This window comes from Genypterus blacodes, unplaced genomic scaffold (assembly GCF_046128005.1).
Source record: "Genypterus blacodes isolate CSIRO-AG114 ecotype Tasmania unplaced genomic scaffold, CSIRO-AGI_Gbla_v1 ptg000073l_1, whole genome shotgun sequence".
Lineage (NCBI taxonomy): Eukaryota > Metazoa > Chordata > Actinopteri > Ophidiiformes > Ophidiidae > Genypterus > Genypterus blacodes.
In genome coordinates, this window is record NW_027466883.1 from 5,549,407 (window position 1) to 5,562,092 (window position 12,686).

General features: G+C 49.2%; 1 protein-coding gene across 4 annotated transcripts; it reads right to left on the bottom strand.

Moving 5' to 3' along the window:
- Window positions 1-1,227: 1,227 nt before the first annotated feature.
- LOC143006137 (ribosomal protein S6 kinase alpha-1) lies at window positions 1,228-12,250 on the bottom strand. 4 transcript variants are annotated; one of them, XM_076157460.1, is made up of 22 exons: window positions 11,904-12,250; window positions 11,186-11,239; window positions 8,704-8,820; window positions 8,491-8,572; window positions 6,911-6,991; window positions 6,721-6,800; window positions 6,506-6,612; window positions 6,357-6,394; window positions 5,741-5,883; window positions 5,563-5,633; window positions 5,389-5,477; window positions 5,242-5,306; window positions 5,031-5,133; window positions 4,792-4,922; window positions 4,546-4,671; window positions 4,352-4,441; window positions 4,109-4,267; window positions 3,868-4,029; window positions 3,705-3,781; window positions 3,489-3,606; window positions 3,235-3,372; window positions 1,228-2,981 (listed from the first exon to the last, which is right to left on the bottom strand). In XM_076157460.1, the coding sequence occupies exons 1-22, from the start codon at window positions 11,943-11,945 to the stop codon at window positions 2,859-2,861; spliced, it is 2,196 nt and encodes a 731-aa protein (XP_076013575.1). In that variant the 5' UTR covers window positions 11,946-12,250; the 3' UTR covers window positions 1,228-2,858. The 4 variants fall into 4 exon arrangements, with proteins under 4 accessions (XP_076013575.1, XP_076013576.1, XP_076013574.1 ...); XM_076157461.1 differs by lacking the exon at window positions 11,186-11,239; XM_076157459.1 differs by lacking the exons at window positions 11,186-11,239; window positions 11,904-12,250 and adding an exon at window positions 9,939-10,639.
- Between the last annotated feature and the right edge of the window lie 436 nt (window positions 12,251-12,686).

The following is a 12,686-nucleotide window of genomic DNA, read 5'->3' on the forward strand; positions in this document are numbered from 1 at the left end:
CGTTTGATCCAAGATGTTCCAGATGAAGGCTGAAATAAATTACGGAAGCAGGAGGAAGAACAAAAACTGCGGTGCCTCCTCTACTTTCTGACAGAAACAAGACAGATGATGGTAATGACCCTGGCTTTTCACTGCTTTGTAATCAATATTAGTTACCTTCTATCCTCCTACAGGCTGAGTCAGTAAGTCTGTGTGTGTGTGTGTGTGTGTGTGTGTGTGTGTGTGTGTGTGTGTGTGTGTGTGTGTGTGTGTGTGGGGGGGGGGGGGGGGTGGGGGGGGGGGGGGGGTGGGGGGGGGGGGGGTGTGTTTGTGTTTTAGTTTTTGCTGCAGTGTCAATTGCTGATATGATGACGTCAAAGTAGAGACAGCAAAGTCCAGAGGGAAAAGTATCAGAGTAGAAATGTGTGTGTGTTTGTGTGAATGAGTCAGAAGTACATTTCCCTTGGTGGTGATGTGTGTGTGTGGTAGATCTCCTCAGTCAGGGACCAAGTATGTCAGTACATTGCAGGAAAACACTGCAGAGTGAAGCTGAATATTTAACAATCTCACTGTTATGCAAGCGACCACTGCTGGTTCTTTCCTAGTAATGCAAGGAGTTTATCATTGTAAAACACAATCTGTTCTGTTGGTGTGTTTAGAGTCAGACGAAGAGAAGGCGATGAAAGCCGAAAGCTGCAGGCCAGAGGAGACAGATGGGAGTGAGCAGAACATTTACACACATCTGTCAGATGTGAGAATATACACGTATGATTATGTGAGATGACTCCACTGCAATAAAGAGATGCAGATAAACGACTCCATCTGCTAGAGCTTTCATTAAAGTGCACAAACAGTTAAAAGCTCATTTAACACATCGGATGACTGAACAACAGAGAAGAGAGAGTGGAGGTCAGCACAAAGGGATTTGATTTAAAAAGCATTTACAGATTTGGTTCACTTTTATTTATAATGAACTTGCACTTTGACTCCCTCTAGTGGCCGAACGCGACAGCAGACCGAGACAAAAGCCTCCAGGAGAAACCGAATGCGGAAACGCAAACAAACCCAGAAAAACAAAGCGAAGGAGACAATTTGTCATAGCAACTAATCTTTTTTTAATATTTGTAAGATATAAAAATCTTCATCTTTATGTTACAATAACAGCTTACCGTGAAAGTAAGAGTTTCGAGTAAGAGTTTTGTCACCAAACAAGAATTACATAACTTTAATCCCTTTTTGAGGTGAGACAAGCTGGTTCATGGATCGTGTGTCATCATGTGTTTCCCACCTGAAGCTGCTAATGAGTAAGCATCTCAAAGTATTTATAATCATTTTCAATAAGATGAAAAAGAAGTCAGATAAATCCACAAGTTTCAACAGAAAATCAAAGATCGTGAACAAGCGAGATAAATACAGTACCGCTGCAGATACTCCACAGTGAGCGGCGGTCTGCATGATAAAGAACCAGTGACTTGACAGAGACTTTCAGGGAGGGAGAGCGTTGGAGTGCTTCATTGATTCAACAGTCGACCCCCGCCTCCCCTTTACATGTCACAACAGATGAAGAGACCAGTTTGGATCAACCAGCAGACTGATTCCTATGATATGCTCGGTGTGTCGATCACCAATTTAAACCTCTGCTCTCTTTGGACAGATAGAAAAATTAACATCCAACAACAAAAGCAGCCAACACAGGAAACGGCGGCATTCAATATGCATTATTCAAGAAACACAGTGGAGAGAACAGAAAACAAAGCAGATATTGAGAGTTAAACATGCCACAATCTTCCTCTGGAAAAGTTTCTTTCATAGAAAGCCACCCATGATACAAGCTTTTGTAGTAGTAAAAAGAACACACGCCTCAAAGCAGAGTGAAGGGAGGGGCGAAGAGGGAGAGAGAGAGCGAGAGAGAGAGCGAGAGAGCGAGAGAGCGAGAGAGAGACAAGCCACGACATCATCACGGCACTGGACCATGCACATGACTCTGCAGCATCCCGCAAGACGACACGCACGCACACACGCAGGCACACAGACGCACGCACATACTGCAAGTCATGCAACTGACACACACACGCACACACACACACACACACACACAAACGTTCTCCGTAAAACAAAACAGGAGCATAGATCCACGATTTCCACAATCCATAGTTTTTTTTTCTGGCTGTACCAAAGCCAAAGAGGCATTTATGGCAGGAAATGTTTTTAATATTCATAATTCTATTCTTCAAAAAACATTTAATAGCAGTCGGACAGCACGGCGACGCTGCGCCGGCGGCACGCGCGGCTCAATTTGGCAGCACAAGCGGCGATATAAAGCTCATCAACTTTTCCCGAAAAAGAACAAAGAAGAGACGGACGACGAAAACGAGCGGACAGACGGGCGTGCAAGCAAGCGGGAGGGACGACCAATCACAGCGAAGGAGAGGAGGAAACATGGCTGCGTCGACTCTGTGCCGGGGTCATGCATGCACGACATCACACACACACCCAAGTATACAACACACACACACACACACACACACACTGCCAAACACCTGCACCCGTCGATTGCCTGCAGCACCCACCACCTTCCACCTTCATGTCTTTTTGATAGTCCGAGGTGATTGGCTAACAGCAGCTGACAGGACAGAGAGGGACAGCCGGTGGGACGAGACTTGGTAGGGAGGGGGAGGAGGGTTTGGGGGAGGACAGGAGCACGGTCGGGTGTTCCTTGGCTGGTCTTGAGGCGGGGCGGTCACACTCGTTCCCCCGAGCAAAAGCTGGACCGGGCGGGTTGGATCCGGGTAGAGGTGCAGGGTTGTTTTGGTGCAGAGTCCCCCAGTGGAGCCGATTGGTCGTTCCTATGTGTTTGCGTTTTGTTGTTTGTTTTGTTTCTACAGGGAGGTGGAGGGAAGCTTCCTGACGCGTCTCTGGGCCAGGAAGGAGCTCTCGATGGGCTTCAGCTCCGGGGTGGGCTGAGAGTTCTTCAGGGCCAAGTAGGTGGCTGCCATGGCGCCCTGCACGGAGACGTTTAAAGAGGCGGAAGATGGGAAAATAATCAACTCAGAGGGGCAAACCGCCAGTTTTACACATTTTATATAACAGGTTTACAAGCTGCTCTAAAGTCTGCAATGTGTTTTAGTAGTAGTTTGCTTTAGATACTGAATTATATACACTAGTTTGCATTTGTTTACTGCCACCTACTGTCTGTCTGTATGTATTACTGCTCTACTCGCCCCACTTATCTATTTTGCCAGAATATCCTCTTACCTTGACCAGTTTGGGGTCCTGGTGTGGGAGCTGGCTGTTGGGTAGGTGGTCCCTCTGAACGATCCAGGAATGTCTGAGGACCTGCTTGGCAGTCAGTCTCTGATGGGGGTCCACGTGGAGCATCTTGGACACCAGGTCCTGGAAGAAGACGCGTGTAAAATATGCATTAATATGCATTAACATGACATCATCTCCGGGTAAATGTTCCCTGAAAGCGATCGGGGGTGCGTCGAGGGGATTTGTTTTCACGTTACCTTGGCGGCGTCAGACACCGTGTCCCAGTTGCCTCCGGCCAGTTTGAAGTGTCCGTTGCCTATCCTGTTCAGGATCTCGTTGGGAGTGTCCTCAGGTCCGTTAGCAAACGGGGTGAAACTGGTCAAAGAAAAGGAGACGGATAGATAAATATCATCAGCGGAGGGAAAGAAAGGAGAGCGAGAGTGTGTGTGTGTGTGTTGTGCATTGCTATTCACCCAGCCAGCATCGTATACAGCAGGACCCCCAGACTCCAGATGTCACAGCCTTCGTCGTAGCCCTGACGCTTCAACACCTGTGAGGCAGAGAAAAGACGTCTTAACTCCCCGTCGGACAAGATCATAAGCCTTAAGTAAGCGCCGCCTGTGTGACCCTGCTCACCTCGGGGGCCACGAAGTTGGCGGTGTAGCAGGGGGTCATCAGGAGGCCGTTGTTGGCGCGCAACTGCTTAGCGAAGCCGAAGTCGCAGATCCTGATGGACTCCGGGTTCCCTGATTCGTCCACGTACAGGATGTTGCTGGGCTTCAGGTCTCTGTGCACCACCTGGAGAACGGGAGGAGGTGAGCATGGCGGCATGGTGTGTGTGTGTGTGTGATCATTCGTGGCGTTAACTCTTCCTCACCCCCTGCGAGTGCAGATACTCGACGGTCTTGGTGATGGTGTGCAGCACGGCGCTGGCCTCTCTCTCAGAGAAGAACTTCTGCTTGAGGATCCGATCCAGCAGCTCGCCGCCTCGCATCAGCTCCGTCACCATGAACACCTGCTTTCCGTTGTCGTACACCTGAGACACAAACACACACACACTCACATCCCTTCCTACAGCTGCTGTGTCTACGTGTGTGTGTGTGAGTGTGTGTATACTCACATCCTTCAGTGTTATGATGTTGGGGTGTTGTCCGTATCGTAGCAGGATCTCAATTTCCTCAGAGGGGTCTGTGCTGGTTTTGTCAATCATCTGTCAAACACACAGATACGAGTTGATAGTTCAAGGTTTACCAGATGCACGATTGTGTGTGTGTGTGTGTGTGTGTGTGCGCGCTTGTGTGTGTGTTTGTGTACCTTAACAGCGTATTCCGTGTTGGTGGATTTGTGGACGCAGCGTTTGCAGACGGAGAAGGATCCCATTCCGATGTCTTCCTTCAGCACGTAGCCGTCGCTGAACAACAGGTTCTTCCCATGCAGCTGCTGTAGAGGAGGAAGAGGAAGAGGAGGCGTTGATGAAACATGGAGGAGGCTCATTTGCTTTACTAGTTTCCAAAAATTCACTCTGTAATACTTCTTATCTCAGTTGGACTGACGGCTGACCTGAACCACCGGGTGTGGTGGGGGCTGAACCGGCTCCAGCAGACCTTCCTCCTCCAGCAGCGTGGACGCGATGAAGCTGAAGCCTCTGAAGAGCTGATGGGCTCCGGCACTGGGGGGAACGCCGGGCGAGTCTGAAACAAACACACACACGCAGGTTGAAGAGCGCTGGAGTGTCTAAATATTTATTTCATTGTTTAATAGAACGCCATCTGACAAACTTCCAGGCTTTGACCTCTGACCTTTAGGAGTGCGAGAGGTGAACTCTGAGTCAAAGTAGAAGGTGTCGTCCGGTCGAGCCACAGCCGGTCTGAACGGAGGCTTCATCTCTTTCCTGAAGAGTTTCTGAAAAGGAAGAATTGAAACTATGAGGATATTTCTCCCCGGCAGATGTTTACTGACTGGATTTATCCTCACACTCACACACACACACACACACACACACACACTCACATTCCAGTCTATGGTGGAGAAGAAGAGGTGCCGCTTGATCTCTTCGGCTCCGTCCGCATTGGATCCTGCACATCAACATCAACACGGATTAATATGAAACCTCAGATCTATCAGGTCCCACATCGAGAGCGTATTCTTGATACTGACCCAGCCTGTTGGCAGCGTTCCTCTTGAACAGAGCACGGAGCAGAGACTGGGCCTCTGCGCTCAGGAACTGCGGCATTCCCAGACGAGCCCTGCAGCCACACACACACAGACAGCAAACGGTGAGACTTTGTCCCTCTGAGAGAACCAGCAAAAGCCAGAACACACAGCACTCACTTCAGAATCATGTTCATGGTCTCTTTACGATCCTTCCCTTGGAACGGCAGCGATCCGGTCAACATCTCAAACTGGGAAGGAGAGAACATCAAAATTGTCACACGCACGATACACACATCGCTGTTGCAGTTTAAGAACGATTCAATAAGAGGGTCAATCTAAAACCATGGCGCTTTACCATCAATACTCCATACGACCACCAGTCGGCGCTGTGCGAGTGTCCCTGCCTGTTCACCACCTCTGGCGCCATGTACTCCACCGTGCCACAGAAGGAGTAGGCCTTCTTCTCGTGATCGATGGCTTCTTTGCACAAACCGAAGTCTGGGGAAACACACGCACGCACACACACACACACAAACACACATTTTAAGAGCTGCAGCATTGGAATTTGCGATTTGTCATTGCCTTTTTCCTTCCTTCATTCCTTTCTGAAATCCTTAAATTCTTCCACTTATTGCAGCTGATTATTCCTGTTTCCTTGTCTTGTCTGTCACGGCGCAGTAACTCTGGCCTGTGCCGCCTGATTCTGAACACTAAGGTCACCCTTGATTCAAAGGAGCCGGAGCAAAATAAATGGTGGACGATCTCGGCCTGACGATAAGATTAAGCGTAATAATTAAGTGCAAGGAGCGTGTACGGGTCAGAACGTGCGTACTGGGCGCGGCGAGATAAAGCCGGCGCCGTAGCCGTGACTGATGAAGGTCGAGGGAGGTGTAGAGGAGAGGAACGTGTGTGTGTGTGTGTGTGTGTGTGTGTGTGGGTGAGGGGGTGGAATGTATGCGCAAGAAACTCACCGGTGAGTTTGATGTGTCCCTCCTCGTCCAGGAGAATGCTGGAATAAAGTTGGACAAAATTCTATAACTCACTGCAAAGTAGCGACTCTGATGGTTTATGGCATTTTAGGTCAATGCGGCGTGAAACTGTGCAGATTTAGAGGCTTTACTTCTCAGGTTTGAGGTCTCTGTAGATGATGCCCAGGCTGTGCAGGTGGTCCAGTCCCAGCGCCAGCTCAGCCAGGTAGAACTTCACATCCTCCTCAGTGAACATCACCTGGCAGGAGGTGGAGGAGGAAGAGGAGGAAGAGAGAGGGAGAGCATTTAAGTGAGGTCATAAGAGAGAGAGGATGATCAGAATATCAAAGTAATCTCTTTTCTTCACCTCTTTGGAAAGTCTGGAGAAGAGGTCGCCTCCCCTGAGGAAGTCCAGGATCAGGTACAGCTTCCCCTCTGTCTGGAATGCTACAAACACACGCACACACAGAGAGAGAGAGAGAGAGAGCTGCTTTCAAATGCCTCTGCTTCAGGTGTGAGTAAGGCACCGTACAGACGTGACGCTCCGGCCTGCTCACCATAGTGCAGTTTGACAACAAACGGGTGGTTGACGTCTGCCAGGATGTCTCTCTCCATTTTGGTCCTCACACGGTCCCTCACTGTGCAGGTGGAGACAAGAGGTTAGTAGGTGTGTGTGTGTGTGTGTGTGTGTGTGTGGGTCACAGGGGGCGATGACAGATGATTGACACCCCCCCTCTATGCCGAGACACAGACCCATATGAACTCCACCCGACAGGTTCAGCGCACATCTCAACGAGCCGTCATCGCTCTTTGATTTCAGATTTCTTTACTCGAATGCGTCACAGCCGTCCTGCAAACCCCAGCAGGTTCGTCCAAAAAGGGCGAAACGTGAGTTTCGCTGTAAGTAAGTCACTTGGAAATGGAGCTCCACCATAAATAATGTATTCATCCATTATTGAAGCGTGGCCTGTGTGGTCGTCTCGCCGCCTGTGTGCCATCAAATCTCCTCCTCCTCCTCCTCCTCCTCCTCCTCCTGTTCCACCCATCGGAACAGTTACAAAAAAAATTGATGTAAAATTCTGCCTAATAGGAAAAAATACTTCAGTCATTAAGCTTCTGATGTTAAATTAAATTTGGCGTCAAAACTATTTTTGGGATAAAAACCGTACTAAATTATTTCTCGTTCACTGTGACTTAACTCTCGTAACGTTTTGAATTTTGACTTAAAATATTTTCACTTTATGGAATTATTGGGAATAATCTCTTTTTTTTTTACATTTCTGTCCTTTCAGTCTGTAGTAAATAATAATATTACACACACTTAATCATTTGGTCTCAGCTGCTCAACCATGGAGCTGAATCTGCTTTGATTCTGACGCCGTGGCAGTTTCCTCCTGTTAATCACCGATTAATGAGTTGTGCTGCAGCTCCTCTCTGATCTGATCACTGTTACCTTTGATGCTCCCCCCCCCCCCCTGCGCTTATATTCTCTGTTGACATACAGTAAACACACACACACACACACACACTGCACCTGGCTCATTCCAGGTGTGTGTGTTCTGTTGCTGGTAGACATCTGGCAGCAGTGAGACGGGAGCACAGACTAATGCTGCTTTCCGTAGTAAATAGGAGGTGAACACACACAACAGAAATAATAAAAACTCCCACAATCCATCTGCACGTCCGTACTCCACCTTTAGAGGAGTGAGCCAGTGTGCAAACCAGCTGCCTATGTAGTTAACAGCATCAAAGCGTGAAAAGTCAAACCACCTGTTTGCACAACCAAAACCCTACTGCTGACTGAGGTGGTCTGATTTTGACTAACACACACACACACCGAGAAAACACAGGAAAACACACTCTTATGTGAAACTGTCAAGTGAAAACACCACAAAAGTACTTTTCTTTTTAACCCCTCATGAACTGAAAGCTCCCCGTTACACACACACACACACACACACACACACACACACACACACACACACACACACACACACACACACACACACACACACACACACACACACACACACACACACAGGGGTCACATGGTCAAAGGTCAGCCATCTCTAACCTCAAACCTCCTACCCACTGTCACGACCGCACGCGAGCACGACTCCCCCACAGGCCGGCGTACCTTTGAGCGTGGCCTTCTTCAGGACCTTCATGGCGTAAAGCAGGTTGTCATCGGGGGGCGTCACCTTTCGCACCAGGAACACCTAGGATGGAACAAAGGCAACAGGCCGCAGGTGAAATTAGGGGAGAAACTTCCTCCAGAGTCAACAGAATCCCATGAATGCCATTAACATACGCATTTATGTGTGTGTGTGTGTGTGTATGTGTGTGTTACCTTTCCGAAAGATCCCTGCCCCAACACTTTGAGCAGCTCAAACTGGGAGGCGTCGGCTTTCTCCGATCCCTCCTTGACCACATGGGTGATATTGATCTCCTTGATGTCTCCATCTTCCTGTGAGTGAGAGAGAGAGAGAGAGAGAGGTGAGCCAACCGATCAATAATCACAGGGCTAATGGGCGATAAGGAGCGGAGGGTGTAGGATTGTGCGGGTCAATGCAATATTAAATAGCTCAGTTCCTTAAAGAGTAAACGTTGCCTTAAATAGCGGCGTCACAGTGAAATGCAGCAGAAAGAGGAAGCGCGGTGCAAATCGACTAATTTGACTGCGAGAGAGAAATTACGGCTTGTGTGATGTTTTTTTGAGAGGTTTCTGGAAATGACGCTCAAAACATAAATAGCCGCAGCCGCCACCACCGCCTACTCACGCTGACCGGCGCCGAAGACGACAAACAAGATGATTACTGGGATGAAGAACACAACACAACATACCACAACACACCTTGTGTCACCAAAAACACACAAACCACATGTGAGTGTTGGTAGGGTGGAGCACCGACATCTCCAACACACCCACACACTTTTTGTACTTGACCTGGTGTCGATCTCCCTCACATCTCGCCGACACCCTCAACAACAAAACCTGAAGAAGATGATGAAGAACAACAACAACAGATCTATTTGTAGAAAACGACTTTCTCGCCTCTCTATAGACTCAGAATCGCCTCGCAGAGCTTCACACTGCAGGCCTGGGATGAGCAACAGAAGCACAATTACCTCCAGAGGAAAGTATATATTTAACTTTAAGATGATGTCATAATTGGGGATAAAGAAGGAGAGGTTTCATCATCTATGTGTTCACAGATAATGACGATAAATAAGCATCGAGGCCATTTATAAAGTCAAAATCTCACTCTAACTTTGTGCGTTTGACAGCTGATCAGATAGAACATGACATGGTGAGGCAGCACTGTGACTTGTAGAGGATTTGTCTCTTTTGTTGACATTTTATCTATAGATTCTGAATAAATTGATGACTCAAAAAGGAAAAATCAACCTGAAACAACAGAGACCACAGAGCTGCAGCTCCTGAGAACGCTCGACAACAGGAAACCAAGAGTTGGTTAATACACAAGGTCTTTCATCTGCCTTTCTCTTTAAGCAAACTCCACACACACACACACACAAAACGGCCCGGTACCGTTATGAAGTGTTGCCTGAGTGTCTCTGTACCGTCCACTGGTTGGTCTCTGCAGGTGAGGCGTCCGCGTCGCCGCCCGCCTTGGTGGTGGACCTGCTGCCGCTGCCTGTCAGGCCTTTGTTCTGCTGCTTCTTGAACAGGTAGACGGTCAGCAAGCGGCTCAGGTTGAACCTCCTCTTGTCCTTCTCCATCTCATGAGCATCGTCCAATCGTCGGTTCCCTCCGTCGTCTCACCGCCAACAAATCGTCCTCAACTTTGCATCTCTGCCGCCCGTCCACATCTCTAAGTCTTGTTCTATTCTCTCCGCAGGTCGGCTCTGCTGTTACTTCCACTCATTCTCTCTGTTGTTCTGTCTCCTGTCCTCTCTCTCTCTCTCTCTCTCTCGCTCTCTCTCTCTCTCTGTATGTGTGTGAGGTGAACCCAGAGTGCCCTCAGTGTGTGTGCGTGCCTTGACTGCAGCTGAAGTGAATTGGAACCCAGGCGTGCAGGAAGGAAGAGCCTGCTCAAATTCTCACAGACCTGCACCACACACGCACTCTCACACACACACACCCATTTGCAGCTGAGAGAGTGAGAGAGTTCAGTCGAGGGGGGGGAGAGAGAGAGAGCGAGTGAGCAAGAGAGAGGAAGGGAAGGACCATGTGAAAAGACAAAACAAGACTTAGTCGCCCTCCTTATCAGATATCACATGTGTACCCCGTCTGTCTCTCTGATCCGACTTGTGTGGTCGCTGACGACCCCGACGACCCCAACACTCCCACCCCCCCACAGTCCGTCACCCGATTCTCAGCTGCTTCCCTTTGCCCACAATGCACCGGTGCAGGAGGGAGGCAGCAGGCGTAGAGAGGATGAGGCGTCCCCGCTGGTCGCCGACACGCCAGAGACATTTGGACGATTGACTGCCAGTGGATGACAATGATTTTCCTGTCTGTGATAACAGCCCAGTCCTCCTCATCCTGCCTCTCTGAGCGGCTCTGTGAAGTGTCCTCTCGCTCCTCCGCTTCCCCTCTGTCTCATTATAAGATACCTCCTGCCTGAGGACAGACGGGGGACCACACACACACACACACACACACACCCACACCCACACCCACACACACACAGGAACTCTTTACTCTTGACCTCATACTGATCCATGCTCAGGCTTGTGTCCCTAAAGTGTGTTAGTGGAAGAGATCAGGTTGGATTTAGTTGAAGCTGCAGAAGCGATGAGGAAGCTGATGGTAAAGTGTGTGTGTGTGTGTGTGTTAGGTGAGGAAGGAGCTGGATGGAGCTTACCTGAACTCTAATACTGGCAAAGTCCTTCTCTATCCAGGTGATGGGGGGCTCGTTCTAAAAGGGGGGGGGGGGTCGTATTGAAGAAGGTTACACTGACATGCAAAGGACGAGGAGGAGGCTACAAGTGTGTATGTATGTTAATGTATGGGAGATGGAGATCTGCGCACACACACTCAGAGAGAGAGAGAGAGAGAGAGCAGATGAGGGCGAGCGGCTGATGGTTGCCACACACTGGTGACAGGAAGCCCTCCTCGTTCTCTCTTCCTCTTTTCAAGCTTATCTCATTTCCTGCCGGTTTCGTGCGACTTCTGACGTTTCCCGAACTCACCCTGGCAGGGAGTGCGCGCACACACATACATACATACATAATGTACATACATACACACACAAACAGGGCGCTTTAACGTACACACACTCCAGCCTGGAGTGTAAAAACTGGTTTAGAGTGGATCTCAGTTGGAAGGGAGCAACGTTTCCAGGGTTCGACATCTTCCTGCGTTTCCTCTAAAAACGTCAACTCAGCCTCACATCCTACCCCGCAGAGGAAACATCTTCCTCTCCTCCCAGAATATCACACACACACACACACGGCTTGCCACTTCTGTAAAGTCCCCAAACCAATCTCATCCGCGCCCTCAACTCTCCCCTTTTGCTGTGCCGAACACTCCCTGTTGAGTAAAGGACAAAGCGACAAATCCGTGCAGAGACGGTGACTTGCCTGTGGCGTTCGGGTCTTGGTGCGGAATCTGAGCCTCCACATGTCTCCGTCCACATATGTCCATGTCCATGAAACTGTCACTCTGACCGGTGATTCTCAATCACACTCGCGTCTTACAAACACACAACCTGCACTCCGGTCTTGGCCAACACCTTCTGTACGCAATGATGTGACCACACACACACACACATACACACACATACACACACATACACACACACACCAAAATGGGAAGTGATGTGAAGTCATATAAATGGATATGAGCAGCAGACAGAGTTTGAGGGGGAAAAGAGCAGGAAGACACGAACCCAGAGTGACAGGAAGTGGCGCTCAGGAACAGTGAGAGAGAGAGAGAGAGAGAGAGAGAGAGAGAGAGAGAGAGAGAGAGAGAGAGAGAGAGAGAGAGAGAGAGAGAGAGAGAGAGAGAGAAAGAGGAGCAGGGAAACAGACGAAGAGGAGACCCAGTCGGACCAGACGGCCGCGTCTGTGCGGCTACTTTGCCTAGAGAGCCAGTTGTTCTGTTTGACTACGCGTCAAATATTTGCTTTGTCTCTGTTGTTGCTGCAACAGTCCTTCTGTTGAGCAGCGACACATTGCCAAGAGAGGCAAAGAGAGGAAATGGATTACATGCTGATGCACGCTGGGACGATGTGCTGAAATCACATTCGCCTCCTGCACAGAGAGAGAGAGAGAGAGAGAGAGAGAGAGAGAGAGAGAGAGAGAGAGAGAGAGAGAGACAGCGAGAGAGAGAGAGAGAGAGAGACAGCAAGAGAGAGAGAGAGC

What these genes read in the sequence shown, in the direction of transcription:
- LOC143006137 (XM_076157459.1), bottom strand. Translation starts at nt 10,097, where the DNA reads ATGGAGAAGGACAAGAGGAGGTTCAACCTGAGCCGCTTGCTGACCGTC. An exon ending in GGGACACATCAAACTCACCG is followed by an intron (nt 5,884 to 6,356) that starts GTGAGTTTCTTG and finishes GTGTTTCCCCAG; the next exon opens with ACTTCGGTTTGTGCAAAGAA. An exon ending in CACCACACCCGGTGGTTCAG is followed by an intron (nt 4,672 to 4,791) that starts GTCAGCCGTCAG and finishes CCTCCTCTACAG; the next exon opens with CAGCTGCATGGGAAGAACCT.